Source organism: Trachypithecus francoisi, unplaced genomic scaffold, assembly GCF_009764315.1.
Source record: "Trachypithecus francoisi isolate TF-2019V2 unplaced genomic scaffold, Tfra_2.0 Lachesis_group20, whole genome shotgun sequence".
NCBI classification, from domain to species: Eukaryota; Metazoa; Chordata; class Mammalia; order Primates; family Cercopithecidae; genus Trachypithecus; species Trachypithecus francoisi.
In genome coordinates, this window is record NW_022681466.1 from 21,257,462 (window position 1) to 21,276,349 (window position 18,888).

General features: G+C 46.3%; 1 protein-coding gene and 1 pseudogene across 1 annotated transcript; one reads left to right on the forward strand and one right to left on the reverse strand.

Annotated features, from left to right (window-relative positions):
• Positions 1-12,589: 12,589 nt before the first annotated feature.
• On the reverse strand, positions 12,590-15,977 carry LOC117066590 (annotated as a pseudogene).
• A 2,022-nt stretch (positions 15,978-17,999) lies between these two features.
• On the forward strand, positions 18,000-18,527 carry LOC117067110 (60S ribosomal protein L26-like). Its single transcript, XM_033183226.1, has one exon. The coding sequence runs from the start codon at positions 18,049-18,051 to the stop codon at positions 18,484-18,486; it is 438 nt and encodes a 145-aa protein (XP_033039117.1). The 5' UTR covers positions 18,000-18,048; the 3' UTR covers positions 18,487-18,527.
• Positions 18,528-18,888: the final 361 nt, after the last annotated feature.

An 18,888-nucleotide genomic window follows, 5' to 3' on the forward strand; every position in this document is an offset into this window, starting at 1 on the left:
TGTATTTGTGGGGGTCAGATGATGTGGGAGATCAGAGGTCTGAGAAGTAGAGATCAATTTTGGAAAAAAGTAAAAATCAAAGAATAGGTCCAACTTGGGGCTGATGGTGTCTGAGAGGGGTAGGTGTGGTAATCAGCTATGTAGTGGAGCAGTGTAATCACCCGGTGGGTTCATTGTACCCCCTCCCCAGAAAAGCCGACTTACTGAGACAGCATTATTGAAATAGACAAAGAGTTTAATAAGCACAGAACCAGCGAAATGGAAGACTGGAGTTTTATTATTATTCAAATCAGCCTCCCTGAAAATTTGGAAGCTAGGGTTTTTAAGGATAGTTTGGCAGTCAGGGGGCTAGGGAGTGGGGAATGCTGATTGGTTGGGTCAAGGATGAAATCATAGAGTGTCAGAGCTTGTGTTCTTGTGCTGGGTGAATTCCTGGTTGGGGGCCACAAGACCAGATGAGCCAGTTTGCCGATCTGAGTGGTGCCAGCTTGTCCATCAGAATACAGGGTCTGAAAAATACCTAGAATGCCAATCTTCGGTTTTACAATAGTCATGTTGAAAGCAGTTAGTTAGCTCGCCTTAGGTAGATAGCAAGGGAAGGGTCCCCAGAGAGCCCCCGGCCCACAGGTCAGTGCCTCATCCCCACATAACATAAAAAAGCAGCCTAGGAAAACATTCGAGCTGCAGGCACCAATAAGGGAACAAGCACAGCATGTTGTACCTGGAGACATGCCCACGGCTGCACAGATAGCAAAACCTCAGGCCCATTTGGATAAAAACTTCAACAAACCTCCATCTCACTCACATAAAGGAACAAGGCCTGGCATAGAAATGTCTTTGTCCTTTGTATAGTCAGCGGGCTCCCAGGACAAAGTTTCTTCTTTTGTGAGTGTGGGTACAGTGGGCTCCCATGGGTTCAGTGAACACTCTACTTTGCTTTTTGGGTTATAGGTTTGGCTTCTATAGTATCACTTCAGCCCTTGATAGGTCTGGGGCCAAGCTTTCACTTCAGCTCCTGATAGGTCCTGGGTCAAGCTAAGCAGCATCTAGGAATCATCATTTCAGCTCCTGATTGGTCCTGGGGCAACTAAGCACATTCCTTCCCCTTCCCAGTCTGTAAAAACCCTGGACACCAGCCTCACAGGGGCACCCGTTCGGGGCCCCCTCTCTGCTGGCAGAGAGTTTTCTTCTTTCGCTTATTAAACTTTCACTCTAATCTCAACTTTGTGTCTGCTCTTCTTAATTGTCTTGGAGGTAGGACAAAGAACTGCTGGGCATGTTATCTCAGACAAGGAGCAACTGTTAAATCTTGGTGCGTTGCTGAGACTGCAACAATGCTATCTTTTTTTTTTTTTTTTGAGAGTCTCACTCTGTTGCCCAGGCTGGAGTGCAGTGGTGCAATCTTGGCTCACTGCAACCTCTGCCTCCTGGGTTCAAGCGATTCTCCCCACTCAGCCTCCTGAGTAGGGGGAGGTAACAGGTGCCTGCCATCACACCCAGCTAATTTTTCTATTTTTAGTAGAGACAGGGTTTTACCACGTTGGCCAGGCTGGTCTTGAACTCCTGACCTTAAGTGATCCACCCACCTCCCAAAGTGCTGGGATTACAAGTAACAGGTGCCTACCATCATACCCAGCTAATTTTTCTATTTTTAGTAGAGACAGGGTTTCACCATGTTGGCCAGGCCGGTCTTGAACTCCTGACCTTAAGTGATTCACCCACCTCCCAAAGTGCTGGGATTACAGGCATCAGCCACTGTGCCCAGCCTACAACAATGTTATCTATAGGAGAAACTGGTTAGGTTAGAAATCTTGTGGCCTCTAGCTACATAATTCCTGAGCTATACTATCTAATCTTGTGGCTAATTTGTTAGTCTTACAAAGACTATAAAGTCTTACAAAGGAGGTGTGATTCCCAAGCAAGGAGGTGATTTGTTTTAGGAAGGGACTGTCATCGTTGTTTCAAAGTTAAACAGTAAACTAAATTCCTCCCGTAGTAGTTAGCTTGGCCTGTGCCCAGGAATGAGCAAGGGCAGCTTGGAGGTTAGAAGCAAGATGGAGTCAGTTAGGTAAGAATTGTCATAATTTTTGTAAAGGCAGTTTCAGTAACACAAAAGGGAAAGTGGGTCCTACTGGTCTTTAATCCTAGAACGTCAGAGCCTAGGGAGAGGGGGGAGGGATGGCATTGGGAGTTATACCTGATGTAAATGATGAGTTGATGGGTGCTGACGAGTTGATGGATGCAGCACACCAACATGGCACATGTATACATATGTAACAAACCTGCACGTTGTGCACATGTACCCTAGAACTTAAAGTATAATAAAATTAAAAAAAAAAAAAAAAAGAACGTCAGAGCCAGACGAGACCCAGCAGGACAAGTCTCTTGTGGTTTCTAAATAATGGTCTTCAGACCCATGCTGTGATAAAGTTTCCACCCCTACCCTACAAAATGAGGACAATGTGGAAAATATAATCAGCTTTTTAACATTTTCATAAAATAGATTCCACTCCATTCTTCTACAAGTATGACCTCCCTTTATGAAAAGATGCTGATAGAGGATAGTTGCTTCAATGCTATTACTTGGATATCATAATTAAAAATTAAAAATCTCGGCCGGGCGCGGTGGCTCAAGCCTGTAATCCCAGCACTTTGGGAGGCCGAGACGGGCGGATCACGAGGTCAGGAGATCAAGACCATCCTGGCTAACACTGTGAAACCCCGTCTCTACTAAAGAATACAAAAAACTAGCCGGGCGAGGTGGCGGGCGCCTGTAGTCCCAGCTACTCGGGAGGCTGAGGCAGGAGAATGGCGTAAACCCAGGAGGCGGAGCTTGCAGTGAGCTGAGATCCGGCCATTGCACTCCAGCCCGGGCGACAGAGCGAGACTCTGTCTCAAAAAAAAAAAAAAAATTATGGCCATTCTTATAGGAGCAAGGTGGTATCACACTGTGGTTTTGATTTGTGTTTTGCTGATCATTAGTGCTGTTGAGCATTTTTTCATATGTTTGTTGACCATTTGTCTATCTTCTTTTGAGAATTGTCTATTCATGTCCTTAGCCCACTTTTTGATAGGATTTTTTTTTTTTTTCTTACTGCTTTGAGTTCATTGTAGATTCTGGATATTAGTCCTTTGTCAGATGTGTAGATTGTGAAGACTGAAAATCTGGGGCTATTTCTGTCACTGAGGGGAGGTATGTCCTTCCCCTAAACTAGGTGTATGCTGCTGAGGAGGCAGAGGCCCGAGTTCTTCCATCTACCGCCTTCAGGTGTCAGGCGGCTTCTGCTCGGACAAGATGGCTACCCTGGTGGACTTGTTTCCTCTCTGGTCTCTTGTTCTGTCTCACTCCACAGTGGCCTGAGCTTGGGGCCATTCTTTTGCTTTTCTCATCCTCCTACCCCCAGAGCTGACAGATTTAGCCAATAAAATTTACAAGATCCCCTGTTAAATTAGAATTTCAGGCAAACAACTGACTACCCTACATTGACTCAGGAGGGTCCCTCAGAGATCGGTGTCACTGAGCCTCAGTAAGCAGGAACCTCCATCCTTGCCCATTAAGCCCCCTCGTGAGGTCCCCTCAAGGAAAACAGTGGTTCCAGAAGGTGTGTTCCCACCCCCTTTCACAGCCTACCTCTATCCTATCCCTCTCTGACCCCGGGTTCCAGCTGGCCCAGGGATTTCTGGGAGGACTCATAGAACAAGGCTGTCTGTAGTAGGAGCCTCTTCTTCCTCGCCACCTACACTTCAGCCCTGTCTAACTAATAGCTCTCCATGTTCTAAAGGCGGCGGGAGTGCCGGGCCACCCTAGCCTTCTGGAACCCCAGTTCTGTAACATCATCCATCTCCTGGAAATACGCTGGTTTTAACCATGCAAATTGGCCAAGTGTCAGGCAGAAATAGCAGCTGGGCCTGGAAGGACAGGTGACATCTGTAAGGACAATGCTGGGCGGGACAGGGTGGAGAGCACTGACTGTTCCCTTCCTGTCTGGGAACAGCACCACCTTTGGGAGAACTCCTTCCCTCATGGGGCTTTAGTGGGGGCTGCAAGTCCCAGGGCCCTGTCCCCTACCACCTCCACATAGGCATAGGAATGCTTATGTGCCAGTCACTACTTTTGGAAGTAGAAGCAAGTAAAGCTGCTCAGCTTCTCACAAGAAGCCTGTGGGTACTGGGCCAGAGGACACAGCCCATCTGAGACGCTGAGAGAGGGAGTGGAGTCTGGATGGGATTCCAGTCCCACGGTTAACCCTTGCTGGGACCCAAACACACCCTTCCCCTTCCTTCAGTTCTGAGGTTCAGTAAATGTCCCCACTCACAGAACAAGCTTGAATTGGGCTTCTGTCAGTTGCAGCCAAAGGAGACCTGCCTGTTATGGTTGGCATCGGGTCAACTATCTGTGAAACGGTGACCTGACAACCTGTCTCCTCCCAGTGAAGGCCACAACATCCCAACATCATTAGTTACCAAGGAAGTCTGGGATGAATTTCTACCAACTATAGCAAAAAAGGGGCAAGAGAGAAAAAATTTTGTTACTGACAGCCCACTCTTCCCTCTGGAACAGGGCGACAGGATCTGACAGAAAGCCCAAGGGGCTTCTAAGCAGGCAGTGCTGCCCCATGCCCCTCCAGACTTCTCTTCCTAGCAGGGCCGCAGCACATGGCACCCGGGGATAGGAAGCCTGCAGGGGCAGGGGTGAGGCTGAACATCCTGGGGGCACTACTTTATGAGGAACCATTTATGGCCAAAAATCTACAGGGGCCTCAGATGACCTGAATGAACTCATCTGGAGAGTGAGAGTCCCAGGCAGGGGGAGAGGTTTCCATAGTCCAGGACCACATGCTGGAAATTTGGTTTCTGCAGCATTCAAAGGGGAACCAGAGGGACCCTCCAACCCAGCCCCGCAGCTGGGAAAAACATGAGCCCTGGTAGATTCCTACCTATTCAAAGAACTGGAAAACCCAAGCTGGGGCCTATGAGTCAAGTCTGGATGTGCAGCTCAGGGCAAGAGGACAGATGGATGCCACAGGTCATCTGTCTCAATAGTTGCAAATTATAAATTAAACTAACAGGCTGTTAAATAAAGTATGTTCTATCCTGATTCTCTGACAAATATTCCTTTAGAATTATTTTTATTTTTTAGACAGACTTTTGCTCTTGTTGCCCAGGCTGGAGTGTAATGGCACATCTCACCTCACTGAAACCTCTGCCTCCTGGGTTCAAGCAATTCTCCTGCCTCAGCCTCCCAAGTAGGTGGGATTACAGGCGCACACCACCATGCCCGGCTAATTTTTTGTATTTTTAGTAGAGACGGGGTTTTGCCATGTAGGCAAGACTGGTCTCAAACTTCTGGCCTCAAGCGATCCTCCTACCTTGGCTTCCCAAAGGGCTGGGATTATAGGTGTGAGCTACCACATCCAGCTGGAGCTGACTTTTACAATGTATTTAATTTGTATTAATTTAAATTTCAATTTATTTTTTGAGACAGGGCCTTACTCTGTTGCCCAGGCTGGAGTGCAATAGTGTGATCATAGCTCACTGCCACCTTGACCTCCTGGGCTCAAGACCTCGCACCTCAGCTTCCTGAGTTGCTGGGACTACAGATGCATACCATCATGTTTGGCTACTTTTTTTTTCTTGCTCTGTCGCCCAGGCTGGAGTGCAGTGGCACTATCTCAGTTCACTGCTACCTCTGCCTCCTGAGTTCAGGCGATTCGGCCTCAGCTAGGTGTGCACCACCATGCCTGGCTAATTTTTGTATTTTTTTAGTAGAGATGGGGTTTCACTATATATTGGCAGGCTGGTCTCAAACTCCTGACCTCAGGTGATCCGCCTGCCTCGGCCTCCCAAAGTACTGGGATTACAAGCACAAGCCACTGTGCCTAGCCAATTTTTACATTTTTAAATTTTTTTGTAGAAAAATGGTTTCACTATGTTGCCCAGGCTGTGGCCTCAAGTTATCCTCCCACCTTGGCCTCCCAAAGTGCTGGGATTACAGGCATGAGCCACCGTGCCTGGCCTAAATTTACAAGTAAGTAACCATATGTGGCTAGCGGCTACTGTATCAGACCACACAGTTCTGTACAGCTAATGCAAGGTACATAGTAGTATACGATACATGCCCTACTACATCTTGCTGTATTCTCTTAACAGCGCCTATGTATTTTGGAGACAGACTGCCCCAGTCTTACCCCCACCACTTTTTTTTTTTTTTTTTTTTTTTGCGACGGAGTTTTGCTCTCGTATTTTTAGTAGAGACAGGGTTTCTCCATGTTTGTCAGGCTGGTCTTGAACTCCCAACCTCAGGTGATCCGCCTGCCTTGGCCTCCCAAAGTGCTGGGATTACAGGAATGAGCCACTGCCCCTGGCCTACTCTGCCTCATTTTTAAAAACTGCTGCATAATATCCTCTTGTAATTTACAAAGGCAATCCCTCACCCAGCCTGGAGAGCCATGGGTCTTCATGTTTTTACAACAAGCTTTAAAATCTTCTACATATACTGTAACCAAGACACTTCAAAACAGCCCTAGGTTCCTCATGCCTCCACTTTTGTTGTCCTGAGTCTGAGATAGTTTAACACTGAATAGTCAACTTTAGGGGCTGAGGGAAATAATTTACCACTAATCACTGCTCTAAAATATACTCGCCACCCATGTGGCCCATGTCTGGCATTCAGTAGTGCTGGTGGCATTCTTTAGGGTTAATCATAGTTCTAACTGGTTCTCCTTTAAAGAGCAGAGTCTCCTGAGAAAGATGGCCATTAAGGCAAAACATCTGGGGCTGATCTTGCTTTTGTCCTGGTGAGAGGGGCCAAGGGGCTTTGTAGAGCAGCAGGGGCTCTGACAGTGAGCCTCACTGTTCTTAAAATTGTCCTTAAGAGGACAGGTGCTTTGGCTCATGCCTGTAATCCTAGTACTTTGAGGGGCAGAGGCAGGAGGATTGCTTGAGTCCAGGAGTTTAAGACTAGACTGAGCAACACAGGGAGACCCCATCTCTACAAAAAATTTTTAAAAAATTAATTGGGCATGCTGGCACATGATTGTAGTACCAGCTACTTGGGAGGCTGAGGTGGGAGGATTACCTGAGCCCAGGAGCTTGAGGCTTGCAGTGAGCCAAGTTTGCACCACAGAACTCCAGCCTGGAAGACAGAATGAGACTGTGTCAAAAAAAAAATTGTCCTTAAGTCCATCTGGATCCCTGGACAGCCTTCCTCTTAGGGCATTTCAGGTGGTGAGCCTCTTTCCAGCTTTAAATGACCTTTAGAGAAATTTCATTAACCTGCCTTGGTGTTTGGCTCTGTATGAACCCTTTCTTCTGGAGAGTGGCAGTAGACATGGGATTTGGTGGTCTGGCAGATCTGGGGACAGATCCCAGTTTCAAACAGCAGTGTCAGTTTACAGCTTACAGGGGAAATACTTAGCACTATGTGCTGAACTTTAGGAAATAAGTCTATGTTTTCTTTTTCTTTTTCCTTTCCTTTTTTGTTTGTTTGTTTTTTGAGACAGAGTCTCACTCTGTCACCTAGGCTGGAGTGCAATGGCACAATCTCAGCTCACTGCAACATCCACCTCTTGGGCTCAAGCAATTCTCCTGCCTCAGCCTCCCGAGCAGCTGGGATTACAGGCACATGCCACCATGCCTAGCTAATTTTTGTATTTTTAGTAGAGATGGGGTTTCACCATGTTGCCCAGACTGGTCTTGAACTCCTATCCTCAGGTGATACACCTGCCTTGGACTCCAAAGTGCTGGGATTACAGGTGTGAGCCACGGCACCCAGTCCAATCTATATTTCATAACAAGTGTTACAAACAAATGCTTGTTCCTCGGTGCCACAAAGAAGAACCAGCACTTAGACAAATAATTTTCTCAGCAAGGCAAATTTACTTTCTGCAGAAAGGGTGCTTCTTGGAAGGTGGACTGCCACGAGAGCACACTGAACAAAGAAAGGCAGGAGTTTTTATCCCTGACGCATTGGGCTTCTACTGCTGTGTCCTACCTCCATTGGTTGGAGCTGGACCTCACAATCTAAACTGATCCCGACTGGCTAAAACCTTGAAATTTTCCTAAATAGGTAAAGGTACAATGGGGAACAAAGGAAGGAGGGGATTTTTTACAGGAAACTAGGGAGGCAATAACATTTCCAAATAAGGAAGGGGCATAGGCTGCAAGCTGGGACATGCCTGGGCATGTTCAGGCATGTCTGGACAGACTTAGGGAACAAATGAGGCAGGCCTTGGTTACAATATAAGAACACAAGATATACTGATTATTTTACTCCATTTAACAACTACTTGGGCTTAACAAATAATTATTAGTAGAATAAAAGATCTGTTAGTGTGAGATATGAAAAGCTGTGGAGATTTAAAAGAAATATTTAAAGAAATCCCTTTTATTCAAAAAGGTGAACTTTGAAGAGGAACTTATCTTTATCAACAAGTCACATGCGGATAATGAAGGAATGGCCTACAATGCTCTCAGTAATATTCCTGAGTCATCCCTGAGGGCCGGGCTTGGTGTTAGGCATGGTGGGGAAGGGAGTGGGGTTGTGTGCAGAGGAGGACATGATTCTTGCCTTGTCAGGGTCCCTGACCTGATGGCAATCCATGGTGGTGTGTTCATAGTGACAGACACCACTGCAAGAACAGACCCAAGCTGTGCAACCCCCAAAGCAGGGCTCCTCACTCACTGGGATAGATAGAACTACTGGCCCCAATTCCTCAGCCCTCTTTGCACCTACTGCTTGCCATGGTTTCGTTGTGGGTGGAGGGTACTTTCCCACCCCTGGCTTCAGACTTGCCCATGTAGCTTGCTTTGGCCACGGGATGAAGCAGAAATGAAAGCCTGCCAGTTCTGAGCCCTCACCTGAAGATGTCTTAGGCAGTTGTGCGGGCCCAAGTGGGCTTCCACCTTCATCCAGATGCCCTTCTCTGGTGCAGCCGCGGCTTCTTCAGCCTTAGCCCAGAAGGAACGGAGCCCCCTGGTGGATCCGCAGGCCTGCAGGGAGACACAGAGCACAGCAGCCGGCCCAGCATTCACTGAGGGGATGACTGCATGTCACCCGCTGCCCAGCTAGAATGACACCTCTCCAGGCCTTTCCACCATGTTACTCCACCATAGACTCCCTGCCTGCTTCTTCTGCAAAGCCTTGGACACCCAAGTGCCTACCAAAAAGTGGGTAGGGCGCCAGGACATCTCCAAGTGTAAGTGGGGCTTCCCACCACGCCTGGATGTGGAGTTGTGCTGCAGAGTGGTGGCTGCTCGTGACACTCATTTCACCCCTTTCTGTGCAGATGCTGGAAGCCCAGGAACCACACGTCAAGGCTCCCCTTGCCAGCAGGGTGCTGCCAAAAAAAAAGCAGTCATGTGAAATTTGGAATATGGAAAGGAGGTAGAAGTCATCCTTTCCTCCCTGCTAGCAGCAGACATGCAGGCTCTGGTGGTCAGCTGTCCTCCATATTCCCCCATCAGTCACCAGCCTGGGGACTGTGGAGCTGGAAGGACCTCAGCACCGGTTTCCCAAGTTTGCAGAGGCCTGAAGCCTAAGGTCCTCCCAGGGGACCTCACACTCCTCCCGCTCAGCAGCCAGACGACTTTCTGGTTTGAGTCTTCTCTGTTGGGGCTTTGCTGCCCCTGGGATAGAAATTAAAATGCCAAGATTGTTGATTCTTGAAAGGAGCAATTCACCTTTTCACCCCCTCCTGCTTTTAGATGGGAACCGCGAAGGTTCTGTGGTTTACTCCACATCCTTGTGAAAGATGTCATTCTCGTTGGAAGACTCCTTGCCGTGACATTTCTGTGCCATGTTTTTCACGCATGTAGCACTGTGGAGTCTGTACATATCCCTAAGCCAGAGTGGCTGTCTTAACTAGAAAAAGCCATCCTGGAAGACAGAAAGGGAAATATGCATTTTGCGTGTCCTCTGCTTTCTCTGGCCACAGCAATGAATCCTCCAATGTACCTGAGTTTCAGTTCACCATGAGCATGTCCTACATGGCAGAAATCTGAAAATGCCTCTGGGGAGACACACGCACAAGACAGTGAGCGATGCTGCCATTTCCCACGCCTCTCACAATGTGCTTCTCTGGTCTTATTAGGACTAAATGAGTACCTTAGTCCATAATCACAGTGAGAAGAACCACTGCAGACCACATACCTGGGGTCTTGAAAATAAGTCCATGCATGCGGGACTTTCAGAAGCCCTCCATGTCTGTCCGGAAGGGCCCCACAATGTCTCCAGAGCTCAGCATGGAGCATGGGCAGGATTTTCAGCGCCACTCACCCCCTCGGCCAAGTGCTCTTGTGCGGGGAACAAACTGCACACCTGTGCTGGGCGGAAGCATTTTACATCAGCCCCCTTAAGAGTTAGTCTCCTTGGCATCATTTGATGGGGGGTGGGAGATGAAGTGGTTCTTGGTTAACTTCTTGGGCCCTGCACCATGTGAGGCTGTTCCAGCTCCCTTGGGGCTGGACTCCCGAGACTTTTCTTTGGCAGCATTCTTTACAAATGCCCAGGTGCCCTGTTCTCTCCTGATGCTCCACTCTCCCACCTCTTCAAAGTGCCTCTTCTGGATGCTGCTTGGGCCCATGAGGACTGTTGATTCTCCACAGGCTTTTGCCGACACTTTGAATCTTTGCCAGGCTGTTTTCCTGTGGTTGGACAGTTTCTAATCTCTTTTGAAAGATTGGCATTTAAATTTGTTACTTAGAAGGCTGGACTGTATAAGCATGGCAGTTTCTTCTTCCCTTTTAACCTCATTGATTTTTTCTTGAATTTCTGCATCTAACACATTTTCCAGAAAATAAAGCTTTTCAATTTACTTTCATAAGTTGAGTTGCTGGAAGCAGGTTGAAGAGAGGGGCTCTTTGTATTTGTTTTTTCTAAATACCCAGGGGCCTACCTCCATCTTGTACCTTTGAAAAAAGCAGTTTAAGGAATGTAACACTGATTCCACATCTTATAGATTTTTCACTGAGAAATAAGGCAAGCTCTCATCACTGAGTCTAGCTGCTCACTCCCAAAGCCTGACAAGTTGATGCCATTGCTGTCTGAGGGTGGGTAGTTAGCTCAGTGCTCCTGTGCTTCTTCCAGGCTTGTAACACCTTTACGAAGGCTCCTTCTGGATTCCCTACAGATGCTTCTTCAATTGTCAAAAAAGAAGAGACTGCTTTGATAATGAAAGATGATAGGATGGCATGCATCAGTCCACAGCTGTACGCCCCGGTCACACAGAGTAGGAGTCAGTAAACATTCAAGTGCCAGTCAGAGAGGAGAAACATACACCCAAACCTAAAGCTATGAAATGGCAACAGCAAAAGGAAGAAAGACATCTTTTGAAAACATGGCCACCTACTTGGAACATTCCATAGTGTGACATGTCTGTAAAAGGAGATTAACAATGTAAATCCTCATCTGTAAAAGGAGATTAACAATGCTTTTCTGTCCATCTCTTGGGGAGAAGGGAAAAATATAATTGGTAAAAAAAGAAAAAAGTTTTGAAAAATAGGCAACACCGTCTTTATGTAAGTAGCCAAGTATTAGTATTATTTATTATCCACCCAACATCACGGGTAGATACCTGTATGCAAGCTATCTGGAAATGAAAGAAGTCACATTTTAGAAGTCATGAAGTTGGTGCTTATGAACCTAATCTACAGAAAAACTTTTGAAAGCACTTGTTTGTTCTGTGAATAGAAAGGTTTGAGATTCAGAGCAAGTTCAGAGTTGGACGGTCTAAGAATGGAAAAGCCCTCCATTCCATTAGAAGAAGCAGGTAGCAATTTCTGGTTATGGAACCAGAAGCTCTCAGGCTTCAAATAAAACAGCATCACTTGTATGCTCATAAACTTGTAAAAACAAAAAAACCGAAACTGGATCTACATCTGTCCTGTAAGGCAGAGAGTACTTGAGACCTCATGCATATAAAACCAGCTTACAAACTACATTGCTAATTTATATGAATAAATTATCACTGGGGGCAAAGCACCAATAGAGAGCACAGTACACAGGATGTGGATGTTAATGTCATTCCCTAGGCTTCCCATTCCTTTCTCTTGGTCCTTTATGTATATGGAACAGTTCTATTATTAAATTTTGTAATAATAACAGAACCTGACTCTCAGCAAGGTAGGAGTTCAGAAATTTAGGGAGTTTAACTCTGAATGAGTAAATAAAAATAAAGCAATTATATCATTAGCTGAAAATTTTATCAATTAAAAATAAAAAAAGTTTGGCCGGGCGCGGTGGTTCAAGCCTGTAATCCCAGCACTTTGGGAGGCCGAGGTGGGCGGATCACGAGGTCAGGAGATCGAGACCATCCTGGCTAACACGGTGAAACCCCGTCTCTACTAAAAAATACAAAAAACTAGCCAGGAGAGGTGGTGGGCGCCTGTAGTCCCAGCTACTCAGGAGGCTGAGGCAGGGGAATGGTGTAAACCCGGGAGGCGGAGCTTGCAGTGAGCTGAGATCCGGCCACTGCACTCCAGCCTGGGTGACAGAGTGAGACTCCGTCTCAAAAAATAAATAAATAAAAAATAAATAAAAATTTTTTTAATTAAAAAATAAAAAAAATTAAAAACAAATACTTAAAATAATGTAACAAGTTAGCACCAGGCAATCTGTACTCATGACAATGTGTGGTGTTTCTCAGACATGCACTATTGCAATGCAGCTTGACTGTCTTGCAAACAACCTCAATGCTATTTTTAAATTGGCAGAGGCAGCAGGCCATATGGCTAGGTAAGAGCCTATAAATGAAAACACAGAATAATGAATTAGTGATAAAGCAGTTACTTGAGTAGATAAAGGCGGCAGCCAGTGCTACCACAGGGGTGGGCAAAAACGAGTTATTGAGGCCTATGGACTGGACAGTTGGGTAGGAACCAGAAGGCCAACAGGAAGGAGGACAAAGGTGCCCAATAGAAGGGTGAGCATGGCAGCGAGTATGGTATGCCTAGAATAAAGGTGGTTGGGATTAGAAGTAGGTGACACTGATCAGTAGTTTAATTCAGAAGTATCTCTTCCCAACTCAAAAGTCTCACTTTGGGCTGAAAATACACAGGAAGAAGGAAGCATACCTCAGCCTTAAAGGACTGAAGAAGAGTGTCAAGTAGTAGCAGGTGGGAAAGTGGCTTTGGTTTTGAGTTTGTGGGCTCTGAATCCACAAAAAGACAGGACTGCATTCTGAAAACCTGAATTATTGCCCTTACCTCAATGAGACAGTGAATTATAATCAAAATCGTTAGTATTACAGTCACAGATATTGCCAAGATGAGTTTGTTATATCCTGGAACTTCTTAGTGAAGTTAAAAAAAAAAAAAAAAAAGGAAAGAATAATTTTTGTAAAAAACTAAGGGCATGAAAGCTAACTATTGAATAGTTATTGTTGGTGAAAGGGCTGAGGCAGGGCTTGCTTGTCTGACATAATGTAAGAGTCTTGGAACACGTACTGGGTCCAGGGTCTAAAACCCCTCGTGACCTATGAAACACCCAGCTCTGCGCCAAAGGGTGGAAGGCTGCCCTGCCACACTATAATCTAAGCCCAGGGCATAAAACCCCTTGTAGCTTGGAGAGAACCCAGGACTCAGGGCATAAAACCCCTTGTAGCCTCTGGAATGTGTCCAGACTCGCTGGCCCCTTCCTCCCTTCTCTCCCAAGATCATAAATTGATTGTATCTTGAATTAGAAGAATCTGTCTCCCTTATCTCAAGTGGCATAGCATATGCTAAGCCATCACAGCTATGCTTGATGCACTGCTGCCTTTCTACCCCTACGTCCTCACCTGTTACCCCCACGTCCACACGTCCTCACCACCTGCTTCTTTGTTTGATTACCAATAAATAGTGTGGGCTCCCAGATCCCTTGCAGAGCCTTCACAGCCTCCATACTGGCGTTGGCCCCCTGGACCCACCCTATGTTCTCTTAATTTGTCTTGTCTCATTCCTTTGACTCCACCAGACTTCGTAGCCCCCATGACCTGGTGTTGGGTCTGATCACCCCAACATTCCTGGCATATGCTAAATGATGAGAAAGTCTGGGTCTCATGTTTCTGTGTGGTCCTGCTCTTTCTGTTCACTCTGTGCTTCTGTGCTCTCGTTAATATAGTTCTCAGTTCTTGCTACTCACTGAGAAGCTTCATCAGGAGGCCTGTTCTGGAGATGAGCTTGGCACAGGCCAATCGCACGTGGGTCTCAGAGCAGTCCATTTTCAAGGTTTGGATAACATGAGAAATGAGCCTTCTCACATCATTGTTGAGGATGAGGGACTATAGCTGTTGGTTTAGCTGAATTTCAAACTGGTCACCTAGGGACAAGGGCAATGGGTAGTAGAAGATTTTGGGCTTGGAGGACAAGCCAGTGCCCACATTGTTGTATTCCCATCGTGTTTCATTGGTGTGTTTAACAGTCATCTCTAAGTTGAACACAGTCCCAGTGGAATCTGCCTCAGGAGGATGACTGTAGGTTGTGTTTTCAGAGATGGTGCCTTATGGCATAGTAGTCTTTTCCACAAAAATGTTTTCTTCAAATGCATTTCTTGCTGTGGTGTTTTTTACATTAGTGTTCTCTATAAAACGTTCTGAAGGAGCAAATACTACTGGAAAAGGATTTTCCTGAGGACTCAGGCCTCATAAAGACAGAAAAGCTCCTTGTGAAGGGGAATTTATGAGGCTCTTTGCTGCAGAGAATGGAGGCCTCTTTGTGAGCATCAGTCTATTGAGAGAACTTTTCTTTCTGAACTTTTGACTCTTTTTGGCCTTGGGTGTTCTGTGGACCACATGGGAGCAACTTTTAAGAAAGTGGTATTTTTTTCTGGAATGTACGATTGGTTTTAACTCTAGCCTTTGCATCTTCTAAAACCAAAATGGCATAAGTTAAGTCTTTCAATCTGTTTCTGACCTCAGTTCGGGCTTTTGCAGGGATAGAGGCAGAAGGCACGCCCATGGAGAAGGGTTTCAGTAAAGAGAAGACTGCTGCCTTATGCTCCAGTGTGAACGGAGGCTTGGTGTAGACAGCGTTTCCTGCTAACTTCTTGGGCCCCTGCTCTTCGTGAGGCTGTTCCAGCTCCCTTGGGGCTGGACTCCTGAGCCATTTTTCTTTGGCAGCATTCTCCACGAATGCCAGGGCACCCCATTCCCTCCTGATGCTCTGCTTTCCCACCTCTTTGAAGTGCCTTTTCTGGATGCTCCTTGGGCCCTTGAGGACTCTGTTCACTCCCCGCAGGCTTTTGTCAACATTTGGAATCTTTGCCAGGCTGTTTTCCTGTGGTTGGGCAGTTTCTAATTTTCTTTTCAAATATTTGGCATTTAAATTTGTTACCTAGAAGGCTGGACTGTATAAGCATGGCAGTTTTTTCTTCTCTTTTATCTTCATTGAGTTTTTCTTGAATTTCTGCATCTAACACATTTTCCAGAAAATAAAGCTTTCCCAGTTTATTTTCATAAGTTGAGTTGTTGGAGGCAGGTTGAAGAGAGGGGCTCTTTGCATTGTTTTTCAAAATACTCAGGGGCCTACCTCCATCTTATACTTTTGAAAAAAGCAGTTTAAGGAATGTAACACTGATTCCACATCTTATAGATTTTTCACTGAGAAATAAGGCAAGCTCTCATCACTGAGTCTAGCTGCTCACTCCCAAAGCCTGACAAGTTGATGCCACTGCTGTCTGAGGGTGCCTCCAGCTCAGTAGTCAGCTCAGTGCTCGTGTGCTTCTTCCAGGCTTGTAACACCTTTACGAAGGCTCCTTCTGGATTCCCTACAGATGCTTCTTCAAACTGTCAAAAAAGAAGAGACTGCTTTGATAATGAAAGATGATAAGATGGCATGCATCAGTCCACAGCTGTACGCCCCGGTCACACAGAGTAGGAGTCAGTAAACATTCAAGTGCCAGTCAGAGAGGAGAAACATACACCCAAACCTAAAGCTATGAAATGGCAACAGCAAAAGGAAGAAAGACATCTTTTGAAAACATGGCCACCTACTTGGAACATTCCATAGTGTGACATATAGTAGCTCTGTTTAGGATTATTCCATTGATCCCAGGGGCCAATTGCCCAGCACTCAGCCAAAACCCAAGGTGGAAGACAGCCACTTCCCTGATGAGCTGGCCTCTCTGCAGACTACTCTGTTCCCTGTGCTGCCCTCCCTCAGATACAGAGAGAGCACAAGACTCCCTCTCTCCTCGTCCTCAGTGTAGTGTGCCTATGTTCTTGCTACCATCACAGCTGAATGCAATGAAAGGCAACCCTCTGAGAGGAGCACGGGCGGGGATGCTAAAGTGGAGGCCCCCTCCCATTGCTGATAGATCCTCATCCAGCCTGCACTCCACCCACCTGCACAGTTCTCTGCTCCCACACATCCCAGCCCCATCACAGAAGACTCAACACAGAAAAAACCACTGTGTCCACCCTAGATTCTTTTCTTAAAAACAGGCAGGGATCTGGGGTGTAGGTTAAGCAATTTTTAGGGCTACCCTCTTTGGGTACCCTCCCTTTGTATGGGAGCTCTGTCTTCACTCTATTAAATCTTGCAACTGCACTCTCTTTTGGTCCGTGTTTGTTACGGCTCAAGTTGAGCTTTCGCTTGCCATCCACCACTGCTGTTTGCCGCTGTTGCAGACCCGCCGCTCACTTCCATCCCTCTGGATCTGGCAGGGTGTCTGCTGTGCTCCTGATCCAGCGAGGCACCCACTGCCACTCCCCATCAGGCTAAAGGCTTGCCATTGTTCCTGCACAGCTAAGTGCCCGGGTTCATCCTAATGGAGCTGAACACTAGTCACTGGGTTCCACGGTTCTCTTCCGTGACCCACGGCTTCAAATAGAGCTATAACACTCACTGCATAGCCCAAGATTCCATTCCTTGGAATCCGTGAGGCCGAGAACACAAGGCTTGCCGCCGTTTTGGAAGCAGCCCGCCACCATCTTGGGAGCTCTGGGAGCAAGGACCGCCCCGTAACATTTGGCAACAACGAAGGGATCTCCAAAGCGATGGGAAACATTCCCCCCAAGGCAAAAACGCCCCTAAGATGTATTCTGGAGAATTGGGACCAATTTGACCCTCAGACGCTAAGAAAGAAATGACTTATATTCTTCTGCAGTACCACCTGGCCACAATATCCTCTTCAAGGGGGAGAAACCTGGCCTTTTGAAGGAAGTATAAATTATAACACCATCTTACAGCTAGACCTCTTTTGTAGAAAAGAAGGCAAATGGAGTGAAGTGCCATATGTAATTATGTACATATGTACATAATTATGTAAAAAGTATTATTTATGCCCTACGGGAAGCCCTCAGGGTCTACCTCCCTACCCCAGCGGCCCCCCGACTCCTTCCCCAACTAATAAGGACCCCCCTTCAACCCAAACAGTCAAAAAGGAGATAGACAAAGGGGTGAACAGTGAACCAAAGAGTGCCAGTATTTCCCGATTATGCCCCCTCCAAGCAGTGGGAGGAGGAGAATTTGGCCCAGCCAGAGTGCATCTACCTTTTACTCTCTCAGACTTAAAGCAAATTAAAATAGACCTAGGTAAATTCTCAGATAACCCTGATGGCTATATTGATGTTTTACAAGGGTTAGGACAATCCTTTGATCTGACATGGAGAGATATAATGTTACTGCTAAATCAGACACTAGCCCCAAATGAGAGAAGTGCTGCCATCACTGCAGCCCGAGAGTTTGGCGATCTCTGGCATCTCAGTCAGGTCAATGACAGGATGACAACAGAGGAAAGAGAACAATTTCCCACAGACCGGCAGGCACTTCCCAGTGTAGACCCTCACTGGGACACAGAATCAGAACATGGAGATTGGTGCCGCAGACATTTGCTAACTTGCGTGCTGGAAGGACTAAGGAAAACTAGGAAGAAGCCTATGAATTATTCAATGATGTCCACTATAACACAGTGAAAGGAAGAAAATCCTACTGCCTTTCTGGAGAGACTAAGGGAAGCATTGAGAAAACATACCTCCCTGTCACCTGACTCTATTGAAGGCCAACTAATCTTAAAGAATAAGTTTATCGCTTTTCCCTTTTGCGGCCATCACCGAAGCGGGAGCGGCCAAAATGAAATTTAATCCCTTTGTGACTTCCGACCGAAGCAAGAATCGCAAAAGGCATTTCAATGCACCTTCCCACATTCGCAGGAAGATTATGTCTTCCCCTCTTTCCAAAGAGCTGAGACAGAAGTACAACGTGCGATCTATGCCCATCCAAAAGGATGATGAAGTTCAGGTTGTACGAGGACACTATAAAGGTCAGCAAATTGGCAAAGTAGTCCAGGTTTACAGGAAGAAATACGTTATCTACATTGAACGGGTGCAGCGGGAAAAGGCTAATGGCACAACTGTCCACGTAGGCATTCACCCCAGCAAGGTAGTTATCACTAGGCTAAAACTGGACAAAGACTGCAAAAAGATCCTTGAACGGAAAGCCAAGTCTCGCCAAGTAGGAAAGGAAAAGGGCAAATACAAGGAAGAAACTATTGAGAAGATGCAGGAATAAAGTAATCTTATATAAAAGCTTTGATTAAAACTTGAAACAAACAAACAAAAAAAGAATAAGTTTATCACTCAGTCAACTGCAGACATTAGAAAAAAAACTTCAAAAGTCTGCCTTAGGCCAGGAGCAGAACTTAGAAACCCTACTGAACTTGGCAACCTTGGTTTTTTATAATAGAAATCAGGAGGAGCAGACGGAACAGGACAAATGGGATTAAAAAAGGCCACCGCTTTAGTCATGGCCCTGAGGCAAGTGGACTTTGGAGGCTCTGGAAAAGGGAAAAGCTGGGCAAATTGAATGCTTAACTAATAGGGCTTGCTTCCAGTGTGGTCTGCAAGGGCACTTTTAAAAAGATTTTCCAAGTAGAAATAAGCTACCCCCTCTTCCATGCCCCTTATGTCAAGG

Excerpts from the sequence above, each read along its gene's own strand:
- LOC117067110 (XM_033183226.1), top strand. The coding sequence starts at position 18,049 with ATGAAATTTAATCCCTTTGTGACTTCCGACCGAAGCAAGAATCGCAAA.